The following is an 18,614-nucleotide window of genomic DNA, read 5'->3' on the forward strand; positions in this document are numbered from 1 at the left end:
TGCTCTCTCCTGCCCTCGTTTCCTATCTCTTCTTAGAAATACTACGGCTTGGACACCAAATTAGATGACCGAGCGGACGGCAAATGGGGAGATATTGAGCAATGGATGGTACACTCTCCGTGCTAGATTATAACTCTTTTACTACATCCTATTAACAACTGTTTGTGTCTGTTGCTTCGTCTCTACATATTTTGGAGCCTTTACCTGCATTTGTATGAGGCCGATTTGTTTTGAATTCCAGATAATTCCTGCAAAACCTTTTTTGGAATAGGATTATAATGAGTCCAAGCTTGGCCATTAATGTTAATCCACTTATTCGAAGCATTACCATCTGCCCTAATGGTGTGAGATTGCATGGGATTTAATCTGTTGACTTGACTGCTGTAGTTACTTAATTGCTAATGAGGTTTAGCATGCTTCAACGACAATGGTGTGCTTGCAACCTTAAAGGTGGTAAAGTTTTATGCCTTGTTTTTTCAATTAATAATAACATGAAGTTTGATTTTAAATTGCCATGTGTTTGAAGCTTACTGTGTGCCACTGGTGGGTTGCCTTGATAACTGGGGGATTTTCATGGTTTTAAAGGCATGAATGACTGAATGCATATCGTTGTTATGTTACATGAAGCTTTGGATAGAAATTGTCTAGACGAGTCATTGCCTTGGTGAAATGAATGCTTTGTGCAGACCGATTCAAGTAACCCAGATACCTGGTGATTGATCCTACTATAAGCTGACATAAGGAAGGTCTAACCCTATATTGTTCTTAAACCACAGAAATTCTTCTGTACTGAAAGGGTGTAGAGCATCCGCCATTTATTTTTTATTAAAATAGTTACAATTCCATATAAGAAAAAGTTGGGGCCATATTGAAAGTACAAAATGTGCAGACAGTAAGAACCATCAATGTTATCTATTTTGTTAATATACATCCATTCTTCCATTTCAGGCCTGCAACACTTGCCAAAAAATGGTGCCGTTCCTTCTCATAACACTTAAGACATTTTGGCACTGAAGACACCAAGCAGTGAAGCATTTCGGGTGTTATTTTGTCCCACTCTTCCTGCAAACAAGCATTTTATATATATATATATATATATATATATATACATATATATACAAAAAATCCCTGAAGAATTGTTATTAACAAATAATATATATATTTTTTAATATTTCCATTTCCTGTACCCACCAAACTCTTTCTGGCTTGGAGATCTAAGATGCCCTTAAGAGTCAGAAATGACTACATCATGGATATTTCTGAAGGCAGAACATAACAAATGCAGGAATTTTTCAAACTAATTACAAGATGAATAATGGAACAAACTATCAGAACCAATCACTAACAAGACAATCACAGCTTAATGTTCTACTGTAAAGTCACAATTTAGCTGACACATTCCAATTCATTTACTAAGTTTTTAATCCAATTTTTTCTTTTTCTTTTCTTTATACCTTACCTCGCTGGTTAACACAGGGTCAAAAGTCAGTCTGTACCAAAAGCTATTGTTTGCTTCCTCTTGTATTGTGTTGTTGATCTATCTCCTCCGTCATGCCTCTCATCCCTCCTCTTCTCCATCTACACCCTACCTCTCCCTCATTCAGGAGGACAGTGAGAAGTTCTCTCGCTCCTCACGGATACACACGGTTTGTTGTCCTTCCTCTGTTTCCATCTCATGCTTTTCCTTTCCTCTAGTTTTGAAAGATAACTGTGAAAATAAGCGGAGAACTCTGCCATGGTTTGCTGTTGATCTCTAAATATCTTTGTCCGTAGGTAAAGGTAAAAAAAAAAGAATGAGGGGCAGCATGCGATACAAATTTGTTGTCACTGTTGACATTCATCAAACACCGTGTCCATTTCAAAAACTCTAACCATCCATTTCACTCTCTACACAGCTGTCAGACGACGATGAGCGGATGTCAGTGGGAAGCCGTGGCAGCGTCAGGGTCAGTATCACTTAAACAGTGCATGCTAAAAAAATGGATAAATAAATAAAAGAATTAAAAAAAATTGTCTTTAAACTTTTCCTCCACTTGGTTGTCATAACTTTTGACATTCCCTAAGACAGACTATGTACCTGTTAGTGAGGTGCAGTCAGTGTGGCTGCCCCTTATTGACGATGTTGTCTGTTTTGTACAGTCTGATCTTGACTCAGTCGGGGCTTATGGTGGAGGGGTAAGGGTCTACATTGTTCAAAGGCTAACAAAGTATGTTTGAGACCATGTATTTGAACTGAATCGATGTAGCTATTACTGACACTTTGTTCTGAATATCTAACTATTATGTGCATGATGAAAGGGAACTGAGGCCTCGCCCTGTTTGGGATTTGTGTGTCGTTGTGGGAAAACTTGAGTGATTGTCTTGGGTTTTAGGAAACGATGCATGAATGTGTGCTAACTTCTCTCAAGTGATTCATCAGGGGCTTGTTTGTGCTGTTGTAAAGGAACACTCAGTATCTTGGAATCAGTTCAATTTGATTTTGACAAAAGGAACACTGCGTTCTGTTTTTCTGCAAAAAAACGGAGTCTGCACCATTTTAGGCTCTGTTATGCCTCTCTGTGCTAAGCTCTGTTATTGTGGAAAAATACTTCATACTAATGGCTATTCTGGGCCGAATGATAATGGTATTGATATTTGTCCCAGTCAGTTTATCAGTTTAATCTCGTCTTTTGTCGGCTTCTAACTGCTGTCTCGCCTGTGTAAAGGATGCATTGTGCATGCATATATTGTGTGATGCTCTAGTTGTTGAGACTTCTGGTCTTTCCTTGATTTGGTTTCATACTTCACCGTTTTCTTTCCCTTTCTCTAAGGGCTCCTCCCTGCATAAGAAGTCTAAGAAAAAGAAGAAGCATAAGCACAAAGACAGAGATGTATGTAAGAGCCCTGTAAATGTGGGGAATGGCCTGGAAAGAAGTGACATCGGCGTGTCTCATTCTTGTTTTTCATTCACAGAGAAACGGCAATGATGATGATTACAGTGTCATGTCCGGCAGGGTCAGTAGATGTGTGTTGAATTGACTGTATAATATAATATACAGGAAACGCTTGTTAGCAATATGATTCCGCCTGGGTAGAAAAGTTGAAGCAGCAGCTGCATCCCATCACTCACCACTCTCCTCTCTGTCATGTTGTCAGAGCTCCAGACTCAGTGATGAAAGCAGAGTGTCTCGCTCCTCCAGGATAGATCTAACGGTGCGTGTTGGCCACATTCCTAACAATAAGCCACAGCATTAAAAGCACCTGTCTTATTGACATGCAGGTGTTAACTACTACACTTGTCAGCTGTTTTTATGCTGTGGGGGATTCTGTTTTTATAGTTTTGCTTTTGGTTTGAACCGGATACACCGACCACGTGTTTGTCTCCATTATTTCGGTGAAAACTACAGAGTGTGGGGACAAAATTGGGTTGATGACGGTTTGCACGTCTCCATTCTGAAACAGGATAACAGATGTTGCCATTGTATTGAAGCTATCAATCAGACAGTAAAAACATCTGCTTACTCTTAACAGTCTGTAAGTTGAATCTCAAGGGCTGGCTGTGTCTTTGAATAGGTTTTTGCACAAGTTTGATTTATTTTAGAGAGATTTAGTTAACAAAAATAAAAAGATGGCAGCATGACGTGACAAAGAAAAATACTGGAAAAAATTTTGAAATGCATATAAATAATAGCAGCCTTTCTTTAAATTTTGTGCTTATCTTACAAGGCCTGAAATTTCTCCACGTTTTTTGTGTTTAGTATGTCAGCCAAACATAAATAATTGACCTCCAATGATTGACAAACTTTTTTTTAGTAATGGCTCCATATCAGCTCAACAGAATGCAGTGGAATAAATCTGAACCTATGAATGTTGAGGCACATCTGTGTGCTGTCAATGGGATGGGATGAATCAAAGTTTTGTTCTGCTGGTGTTTGATGTGGTCACCTGTGCTCCCTGCCTCTCAGAGCCCAAGACTGGGTGATGACAGCCGGGTCTCTCGCTCATCCAGATTAGACCTGCAGCCGGTGGGTGGCTCCGCTCTGAAAGCAGTTTAATACTGAAGCATAGGCCCATTTTTGCATTGTCTAATGTTCTGAAATGCGTTATCATATGTTTCTTACCTCTGAGGGTCGTGATTTTAGTCTGTAGTTTCTTGCAAAAAAAAAACTTCATGAATTAATTGAATCTTCTCTGTGCTGAACTTCTTGTTGTGACATTAATCCCAGTTGTTGTCTCAGTTCACACGTTTTGACAAGCATGCTTGTTGTCTTGTTGCTCATCTTTGTATTTATGACACGTTCACTCTCCCGAGACTAGCAGAAATGATGTCTGTTTCTTCTTAGGAGCACACACAAAGCTTTGTCTTGTCTAAATCTAGAAAAGTATGAAAATCACATTAAGAATTACCTCAGCATGAATGTGCTTGTTTTTGTTCATATTTTGGGAAAAACAGAGTTATACTTCACTGGTTCTAACTAATCACTTGCATAGTGTGAAGCCCGTGTTAAAAAGAACTGCTAAGACTTGTTGACTTGATACTGGGTCTGACCCTCCTCCCCGTTGCTCATCTCTCTTGCTTCCTCCTTCCAGGCCTCTTATGCTTCCGCAGACTTGTACAGTCTCAATGTGCAGTCTTCTTCTAGACACCTTGGCTCAGCTTTTAATGGTTATCAGGTCTGTATACAGTACAGACAACTGCGAACAGCCAGATACACACAAATACTTGAGAATAGGGATGGGGAGATTTTTTTTAATTTATTATTCATCATTTCTATAGCCTGTCCAAACATCCATTTTACTTGAAATTGCCAAAAGAAGAGAGAATTTAGTCATTACTAAGGCTGGGCAACGGTTAAAATTTTTAATCGCGATTAATCGCATTTGTACGCAAAATCCAAAAATGAATTCAAAAGTAGTGTATAGCTTTTAGCATTTAGTTTTATTTTAAATGTACTGCCATATGTTGTGCAAACACACTTTTAACATTAGCATCTTTATGTAGAAGCCTCGCTCCACTGTCTGTTTCCTTGAATAACTTGCTGCTATCAGTTGTGTGTTTTGCCTTTAAGTGATATTTTAGACTGGAACTACTACGGCGAGAAGACAATTCAACTTGGCAGTGTTTACAGATGACTTTGGTTCTGTCCACTCCGCCGTCTGGAAGAACTTTAAAATGAAAATGGCCGAGTAAAAGTTCCGTACCCTTCTCCATGTTTGGTGGATCCGCCGAATACTTTCTGTTCCGCTTCCGCAGCAGACGGCAACAGACTTTTACAAAATAAAAGCCTGTGAGCAACAGACTTTTACAATAATAAAAGAAATGATAAAACCTGCGCTAAAGAGCAATAAAATATTTGTCGGCGTTAAATAATTAACGAGTTAACGCGACAATAACGAGTTAACTCGCCCAGCCCTAGTCATTACATAAATATCTTTCTGTTTCTAATGTTAACATCGTTCACTACATGTCTTCACTCAGTCAGATCACCCAGCATCTCTGTCATAGGGTTGGTTCTCCTCCCTTCCAGTTTACCACTTGTCGGTACCACTGGCAGCTGCAGTTATTCATTGACACCTGCACTAGTAACTAAAACTGTGCTAGTGTGTCTAAATTTAGTGATTTATTGCTCAAGTTAAATGCCTCTTCACTTTCCCCCCCCGTTCACTCAGCACTGATGTCACACTGCACATTTGTGTCGAGCAGTGAGAGCAGGATTTCTCACCACTGAGCAGAAAAATGACTTGATCATTTCTAATCTTATGATAATTTAAGCTTATCGCGCACTGCTCACCAGGGTGTATGTGTTTGTCTCATGATATGCGCAGAACTCCTTATATGAAGACAGTCTATGCAGCGGGTCCCGTCGAGTCGCCAGCGCCACCTCCCATGTAAGATGTCGGAATAGTGGTGTGATGCAAATATCACTTTGTTGGGTGTGAACAGTGTCCGATTTAGCATGCGCCTGTGAACACAATCAGACTGATCCTGTTATTTTTAAGAGTAGTGCTCATCTGCTCAGTCTGAATGTGGTGAAATAGTGTAATGGATGGTTTGTGTCTTGCTTCTGCATGGAAGCTGTTTTTAATGTAAGACTTACGCTAGTTCAAGGTTGGAGACTAATTTCTTGCTGTGTTGGACACTAAATATCCACTAAGCTACTGGTGATTAAGAAATGATTTTTTTAAAAAGAATTACATGGGGTTTTTTTGGAGACCGTCTTATCAATGTGTGTGTGCTTGTTTGAGGAAACATAACGGTGTCTTCTCTCTGCAGCCTTTAGAGTACACTAGTTATCGCAGCCCCAGCTCCAGAGCCTCCAGCAGGGCCAGTTCAGCCCGCGCCAGTCCAGTGGTGAGAGTCTCCCCACCAGTCACACAGCTCACAGCCACGGGGATTTGAAATGAATTATGTCAGTGAAACGCCATGTAACAATTTGGGTGACAAATGAGTACATGAATGGATTAAATGGCCATAATGTACTTTTTTAATTTTTTTTATTTCTGAGTTTCTGTTTGACAAAAAGCATCTGTTAAATGTATAAACAGGTCTTGATCACTCATGATGTAACAGTGACTCTGAGTTGGCTTGATTTTCTGAGTTCCCCTATGTCAAAGCATTGTTGTTTTGTGTTGGAAGAATGCAGAGGCATTTCCTGGTGAACCTTTATGGCACTGAGGTAACAAGCATGAGTACGGTTTGCCATCCTATGACTGAATAATAAATCTGATCTGAACTCGCTGCAAGTCGCAGATCATCAAACAAAACAAAAAACTGACACTTATCTTAATGTCTCAGTAAGGGTCCCAAATGGGTGTGGTAGCTTCTGAAATGCTCAACAAAATAATTCCAGCAATAATCTTTACAGCAGTCCCAGAAATATCTAGCAGTAGTTCTGCTCCACAGGGAAATCCAAACGGTCGGTTTCAGGGTCACAAAAGTTATCACGTGTGCTTGTCACAATCCAGCTTTCCTTTCATTTTGTAAGAGAGAAAAGAAGAGGCTAGCTGGCTATCGCTCCTGATTTATATTGCATGTAAAAGATGAGCCCTGTCCTTACAAGCTCAATGGGAACCCTGATCCTAAAATACAAGATTCATCTATTGAAGAATCACTGCGTTTATCTTTGTCTGCTCATCCACAGCACAATGCATTCTATTGTGTGCTGTAGTGTTTTTTTTTATTTTTCTGTAAGTAGCTAAGTTAAACTGAGTCCTTACTAGTTTTTCCTCCTTCCTCCTTTTCAATGAAGATTTTTCATGTTTCTGTTCTGACATCCTGAGTGTTGGGCTTTTTTGTTGTTCTGCTTCGCCCCCTGGTGGCCGTTATAGGACAACTGCAGTTCCGTTGCCAGTTTTTTGAGGAGTGCAGCCAGTAGCAGCAGCCTCCCCAGGGACCTGGATGATCTTACTATTCCAGACTTTTCTCATGTGAGTCGCTTTGCACCTGCGAGAGGCCAAGGCCGTGATGTGAGCTGAGTTTCTGCATTGTTGCTTTTTGTGGCCATTGTCCTTTCCCATTTTGTACACTTCATTCTGCAAGGAAGCGAAGGCTACAACCTTGTCTTGCTTTTGTTTGTGCCGTTGTACTTAACAACTGCAGATTGAGATTTGTTTGAAGTGGTTTTTAACATATGATCTATTACTGAGCCAACTCTCTGAAGGAGTTTGTGTCAATACTGATGTCAGATACTAATTATTTGCACGATCCCTGTTCTGAATATTTTGAAAAGTAGACTTGAATGCTTGGAGGTTGTTTGTTCTGTTGCAATTCTTCTCGCAATTGCTGAGATGGCTGTGGTGAGGATTTTTGGGACCTCCCCTGTGCCTCAGCTCATCCCCTTGGCACTTTGGCCAGGTTTTCAGTGTCTGTTTGTTCTGATGGGTTTTTTTTGTGTGTGTTTCCGTAGGTGGAGGACCGAGAATTTCCTGAGAAGGTGAGTAAATCTCATCACCAAAGGCCATTATTTTTTGGCGACATCAGTCCATGACGAGTAAAGACTTATCGATACGTTTCTCTCATCAGGGATCTCGAGCAGCTTCCGCCTTAACAGCGGCAACCCTCACCTCTTTAGGTGGGACGTCTTCCCGGAGAGGAAGTGGAGAGACGGCTTTAACTGTGGATGCTGAGAGCTCCCTGCGAGAAATCAAGGTAATATCCTGAGGTTACAGATCATTCTCTTTACTATTGTGATGCTAGTTTTAAACCCACACGGCTAAATTCATTTGGACAGCCACTGAAAGGATAACCTTGAGGAAGTACTTAATGATTTTGTAACTGGGATCTTGTTTGTTTCATGTAATCTTTCATGGTTTCCCAAGCGCATGTGATACTGTAAATATTTGTTTTTTGTTCTCAACCAAATCATTTCTCATCTTCGCTGTAGTTCGGCATCCTGACAGTTATTGAAGCTTAATTTCAAGTTTTATCCATACAAGTACAGTATAATAATTTGGCTCCTTTTGAAATGAATAGTTTTTGTTAGCAGTTGTTATCTCAGTCCTGAGACGGTGAGTAATCTGGCTAATACCTCCCTATTTACACCGCACAACCATCAGTGAAATGTAGATAAATAAATAAAAAAACTGATCTTAAAAACAAAAAAAAAAGGTTTCCTGTTGTTTTCTGCAGATCTGTGTCTTGTTCATGTTCTTGTCATTCTTTATTCAAAACACTCCTCATACTGTCATCGTCTGGTCACCGATCTTTCTGCTTCACCTTTGCTGTCACTCTGCTTTGCTGCTGGCCACTGCTGCACTCTTCGCCAGGAGATTCATGAACTCAAGGATCAAATTCAGGATGTGGAAACCAAGTACATCCAGAGCCTAAAAGAAGTCAAGGTATAAGCCTGAGACCCTGCAACAGCTCACAAGCTCACAGTTTTTACTAACTGGTTTGCTGCCCCAAGCCGCAACTACTTGTCTTTTTATTCTTTCGATTTCCTCACGATAGAGCACATTTTCATTTTATTGCTCAGCGAGCGATGACTGTTCTGTTGTCATGACTGGGAAACATTTCATTGTGTCTGCAGTATTTTAGGAGCAGCACTGGTGCTTTGGGAGCAAAGAAAAAGACAGACACGCGTCGACAGTAGTATCGCTTCTTTTGTGAGGCTCAAATGTCATAATTTATAATTAGTTTTTTTTTTTTTTTTTTTGCTGTGCAGCTTTTTTCAAACTTTTGTGTAAAAGTGCAAAAAACACTAATCAAACTGTAAAAGTTGCATCTGCAATTGTTCATTCTGACATTTGTGTGTTGGCATGTACCGCTTTACCTAATTTTCACTAAATTTTCATTAAAGCTGCAGCAGTTTAGTACACAGGCTTTACCTCTGCCAGCTGCTCTCATCCTATATCTATAACTATAAACATCCGCACACTTATCTTCATTAATTCATAGTTTGGTTTGAGAACAGGCCATGTCTGCGTTTGCATCTGCAATATTCCTATACTCTGTGTCTATACATCAGGATGCTTTCGCTGAAGTGGAGGAGAAGTATCGTAAGGCCATGGTGTCCAACGCACAGCTGGATAACGACAAAAACAACCTGATGTATCAGGTGGACACACTCAAAGACTCGCTCATGGAACTGGAGGAGTTGCTGTCTGAGTCTCGCCGGGAATACGAGGAGAAAGCCAAGGTACAGCCGGGAGACAGAGAGACAAGGATTACAATATGCCGTGTACTTCATCTAAACTTAGAAGCGACATTTCAACTTGAACGGCCTAAATCTATCTGTCAAAGGTCTTTTTTTTTTTTTTTTAAATATCTAACTTCATGAAATGGACCAAAAGACAAAATCGCAGCCACTTCTGCTGTCTAAGTAAAGGTAACACATTCTCAAGCATCCATGTTGAGCATTACACATTTCTCCTTGTCACCTGATGCAAGTTTTGCAGTGTCAATTTACATGAAATCTGCATCCAGATTAATGTAGTAATCTTAAGGGGCTGGCTTTTTTCACAATTCTGTGTAGAAACTTTTCCTTCAGTTATTTAATTAATGCGGTCTTGTGGCAAAGTTACATTATCCTAAAATGCCACTGCATAGCTTCAACAGCCTAAATTTCAATCTATATTTCTACAAGTCAGACTGAAACCCTGGATGTTAGTTACACACAAGTCTTGAGAATATTCTGGCTGAATGTGAAACGCTTATTAAGGCACATTGTAAGAAGAGATGAAAAAATGATGATGATGATGATCCAAAATTGAGTCGACAAGAAGTCACGATACAAGTTATCGCTGCCTCCTGTTAGTATACCGAGGCAGAAAATACAGTATAATTGCCAAATGGGGACTGTAATGTAATGTTTATGCATTTCTAATATACGACTGTTCTGACTGTATAAGATGAAGACACCAGTCTCACATCATTTTCAACATCATTTGATTGATGTTAAAAATGAAAACAATTGAGTTTATTGGCTGTCAAGCTGTTTCTTGTTCTTTGCAGGAATACGAGCGAGAAAAATATGCCCATGGTGTGCTTCAGTTCCAGTTCAATGAAATGAAAGAGACTCTGAAACAAAGTGAGGAGCTCCTAAATGTGAGTATTTCTCCACACTTCCAGCGTGTGCCAGTGTGAGTGTCATGCAGTGTAGGAACAGCCTCATCTTGGTTCCAAGTTCACATATTATAAAAATGAAAAACTTGGTTAATACGTTTGAAAAAAAAAAAGTGTTTTCTCAGTTTTTGTACTCAGTTTTATGAAGGCTGCATGTTGGGCTGCATTCCACAGCTTCCACTTCTTTTCCTACACAGAACATGTTTGCACTACTTTTCTTTCTGTCTCTTCTCACCTTTTCTTTAATTTTTCTGCTGTTTAGGAGATCCGTCAGCTGCGTTTGAAACAAAATGGTTTTGTTAGCGAAATATCTGACCTACAGGAGACTGTGGAGTGGAAGGATAAAAAAATTGGGGTATGGCATATGAGCCCCGATCCAGCGTTTATGAGATATCATTTGTGAATCACTCTCTCGGCTTTTACTTTTTACTGGCGTAATTAAAGTATCTTCTTTGCATGAAACTGGACCTTTTTCACTTTCTCATCTTTTCACTTATCTCTCACTTTCCTTCTCACTCTGGCTCACACCGGCTCTGCTCAGGCCTTAGAACGACAGAAAGAATATACAGATCCAATCCGAATTGAGCGAGATGAACTCAGAGAAGAGGTGGTGACGCTCAAAGATATTCTAAAGGTATTCAGTGCGTTAGATACTTGTCTTGCTGTTAGCTTTTTGATCTGTTCAAAATACGACCGACATCTCATTTCACTAAACCCAAATATTATTTTCATGAGAAATCTGGTGGTGCTAACTTTTGAACATTTTTGTGTAGAAACATGGAATAATACTGGGACCCGATCTGAACATCAACGGGGATGCTGGTGAAGCAGAAGTCGACAGGTCCCCTGATGCAGAACCCTCATCCCACTCGGCTCCTGATTCCCAGACCACCCCAACCGAAGGGAACAGTATGCTCGGTAAAACACGCAATGGACTGAAATCTTTTTCTTCTTCTCACTGCATGGCTTAGTATAAGAATAACTGAAGAGTTTAATTCCAAAATGAATAGGGCTGATGAAACAGAAAGTGAATCATAGATTCAAGATAATATTAAAAATGCTAACAATGATGATAATAACAACAGCAATCATAATTAAATGGGATTTTCCTTCCTTTTTTGGAGTGAACTCTTCAGTTTTTAATTCATTTCTCAGCTTTGTGCCCCTTCAATGTTAATTCAGCTCAGATTTGCACTGACTCTTAAAAGATAAGCTTGGTGATCCCCTGTATTTTTCTGGAAACAGAAGGTCCAACTCTGGGCTTTTAGACGGGTGCAATCTCTCCACAGGGCTCATTCAGTTTCTTTTTTTTTTTTTTTTTTTTTTTTTTTTTTTTAGAGCTTAACATTTTGAGCCAACATAATAGAGATCCCCTAAAATCTCTAATGAAAGTAGTGTTACTACATAAGTGTTTTTTTTCCCCCGATGTCAGCTGATAAAGACTAACAATTCTAAATTATGTAAACTGCTTGGTCTGTGCCTTAGAATTTTCTAAAAACCATTAAAAGCCAAGCAGCTGTAGCAGGTGACATGCTTATCCATTATCTCTTTCTAACCCATTAAGACTGACTGTAGTGCATTTGCGGGTCGTTTTTATTTCACATTTGTAGTTTCTTCAGAGGCTTAGGTTTTAGCTTACTTGTTTTTATATATACTATATATACTTGGAAGCAAACAACTGGCTTGTGAAAAGTCAAAAACTAGTAGGAGATGGACTGATGTATTGTTGAGATACAGGAAGAAGAATCATATTAAGAATCACCAGGCTTAAGGTTTAAGAAGCATGTATTTGAGATCTGACTTCTGTGTAGACACTAACATCACATTTCCTTAGTTTCTGTCTTTTTTCTATCTTTTATGCTTCCCTTTCACCTTAATTATCACTTGGTACAACAATCACAGCTAACGCTCTAATGCAGGTGGTTTGTGGTTGTAAATGCTGATAAGATTGGAGGATCCTAACCCCCTTTTCAGAGTTAATTTTAAAAGCCATCAGCTGGTCATTGTTGCACAAATTTATTTGGAGTGCTGTGTAGATCCAACCTCGGGTTTCTTCACTTGTCCCGCTGAGGTGCTGGAGGTCAGGAGCTTCTTTTTTCGGTGGTCATCCTGGCTTTCTCTTTCTTGTGCTTCTTAAGGCTCTAGCATGGTTGCCGCGTCTGCTAGCGCGAGCGGTGTTGATGACGTCACGAGTTCGTGCCCGCCATAGGACCCTATATAGTGGCGCAAGTCGTTGCGCGCCAGTAGTTGCAATTTTCTCCGTCACAGAGGTGGCGCTGCTACGTGAAGGTTACCGCTACTCTACAACCACGAAAGTGGAGAAGAAAACAATGCCGCTGTCAAGAGCAAGAATACTGTAATTAATGATACTGCTGCAGTTTTCGGATCATTTTAATTTTTTAATTCAGTTAATAGAGGTGAAGGTTTGAAGCCCCCGGCATCAACAGAGTCTCTGCCCTCTTCTTTGCCTTCACGTATCTGTCCCGTAGCTTCCTCCACACATTCTTACAGAACTCTCCCTCTTTCCCCAAAGTTCTGCCCATCTCTGTGCACCAGTTTGGGGAGTTTACGTGCTCCCTGTGTTGTTTCACTGCAGTTTCGTACAGCTGCCTGTACAAACGCACCTCCTCACTGAGCCTGGTCTCACAACGGTCTATCCGGTTCGTTGTGCTCGGCGCCGCCAAGTTACAAAAATCGACTGGTGCACGACAACGCGCTGCGCCGTCTTTTCAAGGGAAGCGCCATGCCTGAAACGTCATTTTGACGTCACGGTGCGACACCGCCGTGACAGACGCGGCAACCATGCTACCGCCTTTATGCTTCTCTTGAACATCTTGGCTCTGTCCCTTCTCCTTCTGGTCACAAAATCAGTCAGTTGTTCTTCCTTACTTTGACTTCTGCTAATGCACCTCCTGGTGAAGATTACTATGTTGTAAGTTACAAATCTTTTTTTGGGCCTTATATCACCGTATGCTCTTCATGATCTCTCAGGAAACACAGAGGAGACAGAGTTGAGGGCTTACAAAGAGGAAGAGGTGGATCCAGAGCAGCAACAACAAATGCTTGAGGAAGACAAAGAGAACCGCTTGAGCTCTGATAAACTCTGTCATGTTGCTGATATGTCTGCACTTGGGTCATGTATTGAAAAAGCAGAAGATCAACAGACATGCTTACCAATTGAGGATGTTTCTAGCAAGAATTTGACTGCCCATCCAATTACTAAAGCTAATGATGTAAATGTTGTCGGCTCACACTTCAAGGAGATTCTAACAAGTCATGTAGAAAATGTTCCACAAACAGAAGGTTCTGAGGGGGATTCCACGAGCCACTCAGAAGTGATGGAGACAGAAACCCAAAGTGTTGACACACATGGTGACCATGTTAGAGAGGCACGTAACAACCATTTTGAAAAGCAACCAAAAAAACAGGAAGATGGTGAGGAAAGTAGTTTGACACGTACAGAATCGTGTCCACAGCAAAGAGTTGCACAAGTCGTTGTGAAAAAGAGTTTAGCAGATGAGTTAACCCCAGCTGCATCAAACACTGAACCTCAGCAAGAACCTGAGAAGACGGAAGAAGCAGAGAATGACGAGTCAGAGGAAATGCCAAATAAGTCTCAGTCTCAGGCTTCTATGACTTCAGGGAAAAAGAAGAAAAAGAAGAGGAGAGGTAAAAAGAAAGGAGGGACTCATGATGACAAGAATCAGCAGAAATCCGGAACGGATAAGGAAAACAAATCAGAAAAAGAATCGGCAACAAAGATTAATAGGTCCGCAACAGAAACTGACAATGAAGGTAGTATCACTGAAACGGTGAAGGCCTCAAAGTCTGATCAGGTCAAGAATGAGCAGGACAAACAAGAACCTGAAGAAGTTGAGGCAGCAGAATCAATAAAGCCTATTGAAAGTTTTTCTGACAAGGAAGTTGTTCAAGAACCAAGTATGGATAATGTTTCTGATGAGGACCGGGAAGGAAAAACTGTGGACTTTAAAACACTGGAAGAAGTGGTATCCACTGATATGCCATGTCTCATAAAAACTCCCAATGAAATGATAGTGGATCAAGTTAAAGATGTAGAGAACAAGGAGGAAACTTTGGAAACGGATATTGTGGAATCTGTAGAGGCAGCAGGACAAATAGAAAGTTATCCTCTCGTTGAAACTTTCCAGGAGTCCACAACAAATTCCACTTTGACCGAAGAAAAGGACAAACTAACATTCGAAACGGAGAAAGTAGATGAAATTGGATTTGAGATCAGTCCTGATCCAGAGGCCAACCTCCTCCTGTCTGACATCACCCAAACAGAGGTCATTGAAGGCCCTGACAAAGGGCGATCATCCACCTCAAGTAGTGAAGTCATCCACACCGAGTCTCTCGATGAGATTAAATCTGATTGCACAGTTAATAACCCTGAAAGCAGCTTTAAAACGGGCTGTGACAAAATCACTGAAGCCGAGACCGATGTTCCAAGCGATGGTGACATTCCCGCTGATGATTCTGGATCCACAAACAGTTCTGAGAGTAAAGATAACGCGTCTGCCTCACTGCCGTCTCCTGACGTGTTCACTGAAGTGAGCAAAAGCATGTCTGACTCGGAGCCGTCGGCAGCCGTGCACTCGGGCAGCAACAGCATTCCCACCGCGAGGCCTGATAAAGGTCCTGAGGAGGCGGTCGCAGATGACTGTGAGCTGGATGCAGAGACGGTACACGAAGGCATTCCTCACAGCACCGTATCTCCAACTCATGACAGTGATGATTCAGAGCTAAGACGAAACAAGACGGGAGCGGAAGAGCTGAATGGAGACATTAGAGAAGCTGAAGATCTAGCCGAGCCAGACAACTCCTTACAAAGGGAAGACAGTTGTGCATCAGTAGCAACAAACAATGAGGCATTTGAAGTCGAAAAGACGTTACAACGCATGGGTCGAGCTGTTAACTTAAATGCTGAAGTAGAAATAAAAGAAACAGATGCTGTTGGATTGTTAAAAACAACTCTCTGTCCGAAAGAAGCCTCAGTGGTGGATTCTTCTGTGGAGCAGGAATCTGCTTTCCCAGAAAATCCAGAACTTAAAAAAGGTCATGACAACGAGGAAACTGAGCTAAAGGAATCCAACCGGGTGAAATGTGAGGGTAATGATTCACCTCGACAACCCGAGCTGGATGCTGATGAAGACAATGGAGAAGATGAGGAAGGGCAGTCTTTTGATTTTGATGACATGGACATGGAAATGGCGACAGTACCCCATGTTTCTAATGATCCGGAGCAGGAAGAAGTAGAAGAGGGAGTCGAGGTCACATCGGATGAAATCAGCATTAGCAGTTCCGAGCTGTGCCAAAGTGTGATTGAGACCAAACAAAACACTGAAGAGAGAGCAGCTGATGGCATTAACAAGAACTGCACAGTTGATGGGGGTTGTTGGGTAGATGCACTGGATAAAGAATCAGATGCTTTTCCTCAAGTAAGTCAGAAGTCATTGCCTCTTGAAGAAGGTGCCTGTGACAAGGTGGAAACTGAGTGTGGAGAGAAACAAATCGCAACAAAGGAAGAAGTAGGTGACAAGCCGAGGCCTGTTGCAGAGCAAGGAAGGAGTTTGAATATTGAAGACTTGGCCGTTGTTCCAGAAAACATTAAGCAGACGGTCTCCTCACCAGTCGAAGACGGATTAGATGCTGCCAAGCTGCAGAGGGAAGATTCGGAATTCCGAAACGTTGCAAACCAAGTGACTGGCAACAGAGAGGCACTGCAGTCGGCTAAAGATGCAAAGAGGAGCGGCAAGAAAGGAAAAAGCAAGGGCAAAGAGGATTGTAAGATGTCTTAGTCTAGAGATTGTCCCCAGTATGCATACATATTATTTGGTATGCTCTTCACTTCCATCAAAGAAAAAATTCCATCCCTTAAAAGCACCTTGATTTTTTTTTCCCCAAAATAAACAATTTTATAAGTATGTATAATCTCCACCTCTTTGTGCAAATAAAGCTTAAAAATAAATGATGTTTTTGGAGGAATGAGAATGTAAACTCTTAGGTCACTGTCAATTACACTGTTTGGCTAAACTGTACTTGATGTAATGACGATCATTTTGTTGCTGATAAATATTCATCACACTGCTGTAATGTGTCTTATGTCTCGTATCTCTGCAAATATTCTGCAACACCGTTTTACTTTCTATGCACTCTCTGGAATTTGTTCACATATAACTTTCAGAGCTGTACAATTTGAAAAAAAAAATAAATGAATAAGATAAATGGAAGGGTTATTCTGATTAAGACGCCAGCAAACTAGCATTCAGATGTTCTTCCTGCGATGTTAAAGTTAAATATGGGGGGGGGGTTGTGTCATCAAAGCCATTTTAATCTTCATACACTGTGGATTCCAAAGCTCATGTGTAAGTTGGTGTAAGTTTTAATTTTTTTTTCCACAAACTGAAAGACTAAAATGAAAGTAAAAATTCTGCTGTTACCTATTTGTAATGCTGCTCTAAAAAAGCAACTGTAATGACATTTTTTTTTTTTTTAATGACATAAAGCTCCTTGAACAATATGTTGAACCATTCTTTTCACTCAGCTCATTTACATTAAAATGATAACATCTTATTAGACTTTATTTTGTGTGGTCATATATTATGTGAATGTAGCCATAGAAACTGTGTGCTTGCTGTGACCCTCCTTTCCACAGTTTGTGCATGCTAACATCCCCCCCCTACACACACTCTGCCCCCCACCCCTCCACCCCCCTCATGGATGCCTGCTCAATTGCATGCATCAACCCCAGCTCTCCCTTCCTACCATCTCCTTGGCTCCTCCCACCCCCGGTATGTTCAATTATTTTTTCTTTTAAAGATGGACTCTCACAGTTGAAATTGTCATTTATGGCTAATGGTTCACAATGATCTGTGATGTGTGCTGCTCCAGTTGAATTGATCCTGTCTAGACAAGACATAAAGTGGGCTTTTCATAGAGATCCTGAGACATTTGCTTTATGTTTCAGAGATTCGCCTGAGGAAACTGGTGGATGAGCGTGAAAAAATGATAGAGCAGGTGAGTCAACTATCCATTGTCTAAGAGAAAATTTGAAGAAAATATGTTTTTTTTTTAAATTTCTTGGTGCTATGTGCAGCCCCTGGAAGTTCCAGCATATGCCTATAAAGTATGTAAAAGTTTATTTTATTTTCCAGGAATGGACAAAAAAAATAGTATGAAAAAATAATCCAAAGTATTGCCCCAATTATGTTGTATTTTCACTAAATTAACTCCTGAAACCAACAGTTATCCTAATGTAAATGGTATAGTTAAGATTGACTTATCCAGTGTGATTGGAAATTGTTGGAAATTGGAAATTGTTCTCAGCCAAATGTTGTGAGGGATGTCTCAACCATAAGATACCAGTTGAATAAATTTTTTTTTTTAAATAACCTCTTATTAATAATAATAATGATACATTTTATTTAGAGGTGCCTTTATGCACTCAATGTCACCTTACAAAACAACAACAAAAATAAATAAAAAATAATTAAAAAAAAAAAACATACAAAATCACTAAGAGCAAAGAGAGTTAGAGGGAGTAGGCCTTTTTAAAAAGGTGGGTTTCCAGATGGGTAGCTCAGGTAGTAAAATGTGTTGCCCTGTAATCACAAGGTTTGCAGTGTTGACCGCGGCTCACACATGCTGAAATGAGAGGGCAATACAAGGCTCTGAACCACAAGTTCCTCACAGAAGTAGCCATTTGCATTGGCTAGTACTTTCTATGGCAGCTGTGTTATTTGGTAAATAAATGTTAATTAACAGAAAAGGTAAACAGTGCAAGATGCTTTTTGAACCTCGGGTTAAAAGGTGCTACTTAAGTGCCAAACGTGTACCATATTTTTGCAACTTGCCATTGGTTGACCCCACCATGAATCATGCTTTACCACACCAATCCTAATCGGCTATTATTCTAAATGGAGGCATAATGTTACAAAGTGAACATCGTGTGTAGACTTAAAACTAGCAAATAAACCTATAAGCTCAATTTTCTGTAGTCATTTTCTCAGAGAGGAACATCTGTGGGTGGGTCAGAGAGTGAGCTTGATGT

The 18,614-nt window shown here is 40.5% G+C and overlaps 1 protein-coding gene across 12 annotated transcripts in view; it reads left to right on the plus strand.

Annotated features, from left to right (window-relative positions):
• The window catches only part of lrrfip1a (leucine rich repeat (in FLII) interacting protein 1a), a 46,621-nt gene that overhangs the window by 25,967 nt on the left and 2,040 nt on the right, over window positions 1-18,614 (plus strand). Inside the window, exons 4-24 of one of the 12 annotated variants that reach the window (XM_075479123.1) lie at window positions 37-108; window positions 1,605-1,646; window positions 1,896-1,946; window positions 2,140-2,175; window positions 2,811-2,870; window positions 2,953-2,994; window positions 3,136-3,192; window positions 3,945-4,004; window positions 4,570-4,653; window positions 5,806-5,868; window positions 6,254-6,331; window positions 7,309-7,407; window positions 7,887-7,913; window positions 8,003-8,128; window positions 8,746-8,817; window positions 9,447-9,617; window positions 10,433-10,525; window positions 10,806-10,898; window positions 11,085-11,177; window positions 11,317-11,461; window positions 13,535-17,583. In XM_075479123.1, coding sequence (XP_075335238.1) covers window positions 37-108; window positions 1,605-1,646; window positions 1,896-1,946; window positions 2,140-2,175; window positions 2,811-2,870; window positions 2,953-2,994; window positions 3,136-3,192; window positions 3,945-4,004; window positions 4,570-4,653; window positions 5,806-5,868; window positions 6,254-6,331; window positions 7,309-7,407; window positions 7,887-7,913; window positions 8,003-8,128; window positions 8,746-8,817; window positions 9,447-9,617; window positions 10,433-10,525; window positions 10,806-10,898; window positions 11,085-11,177; window positions 11,317-11,461; window positions 13,535-16,362 — 4,392 coding nt within the window. In that variant the 3' untranslated portion in view covers window positions 16,363-17,583. Of the gene's footprint in view, window positions 1-36; window positions 109-1,604; window positions 1,647-1,895; window positions 1,947-2,139; window positions 2,176-2,810; window positions 2,871-2,952; window positions 2,995-3,135; window positions 3,193-3,944; window positions 4,005-4,569; window positions 4,654-5,805; window positions 5,869-5,914; window positions 6,332-7,308; window positions 7,408-7,886; window positions 7,914-8,002; window positions 8,129-8,745; window positions 8,818-9,446; window positions 9,618-10,432; window positions 10,526-10,805; window positions 10,899-11,084; window positions 11,178-11,316; window positions 11,462-13,534; window positions 17,584-18,614 lie in introns of those variants that run through there. The other 11 variants (XM_075479134.1, XM_075479125.1, XM_075479124.1 and 8 more) reach the window with 11 other exon arrangements.

This window comes from Odontesthes bonariensis, chromosome 12 (assembly GCF_027942865.1).
Source record: "Odontesthes bonariensis isolate fOdoBon6 chromosome 12, fOdoBon6.hap1, whole genome shotgun sequence".
NCBI lineage: Eukaryota > Metazoa > Chordata > Actinopteri > Atheriniformes > Atherinopsidae > Odontesthes > Odontesthes bonariensis.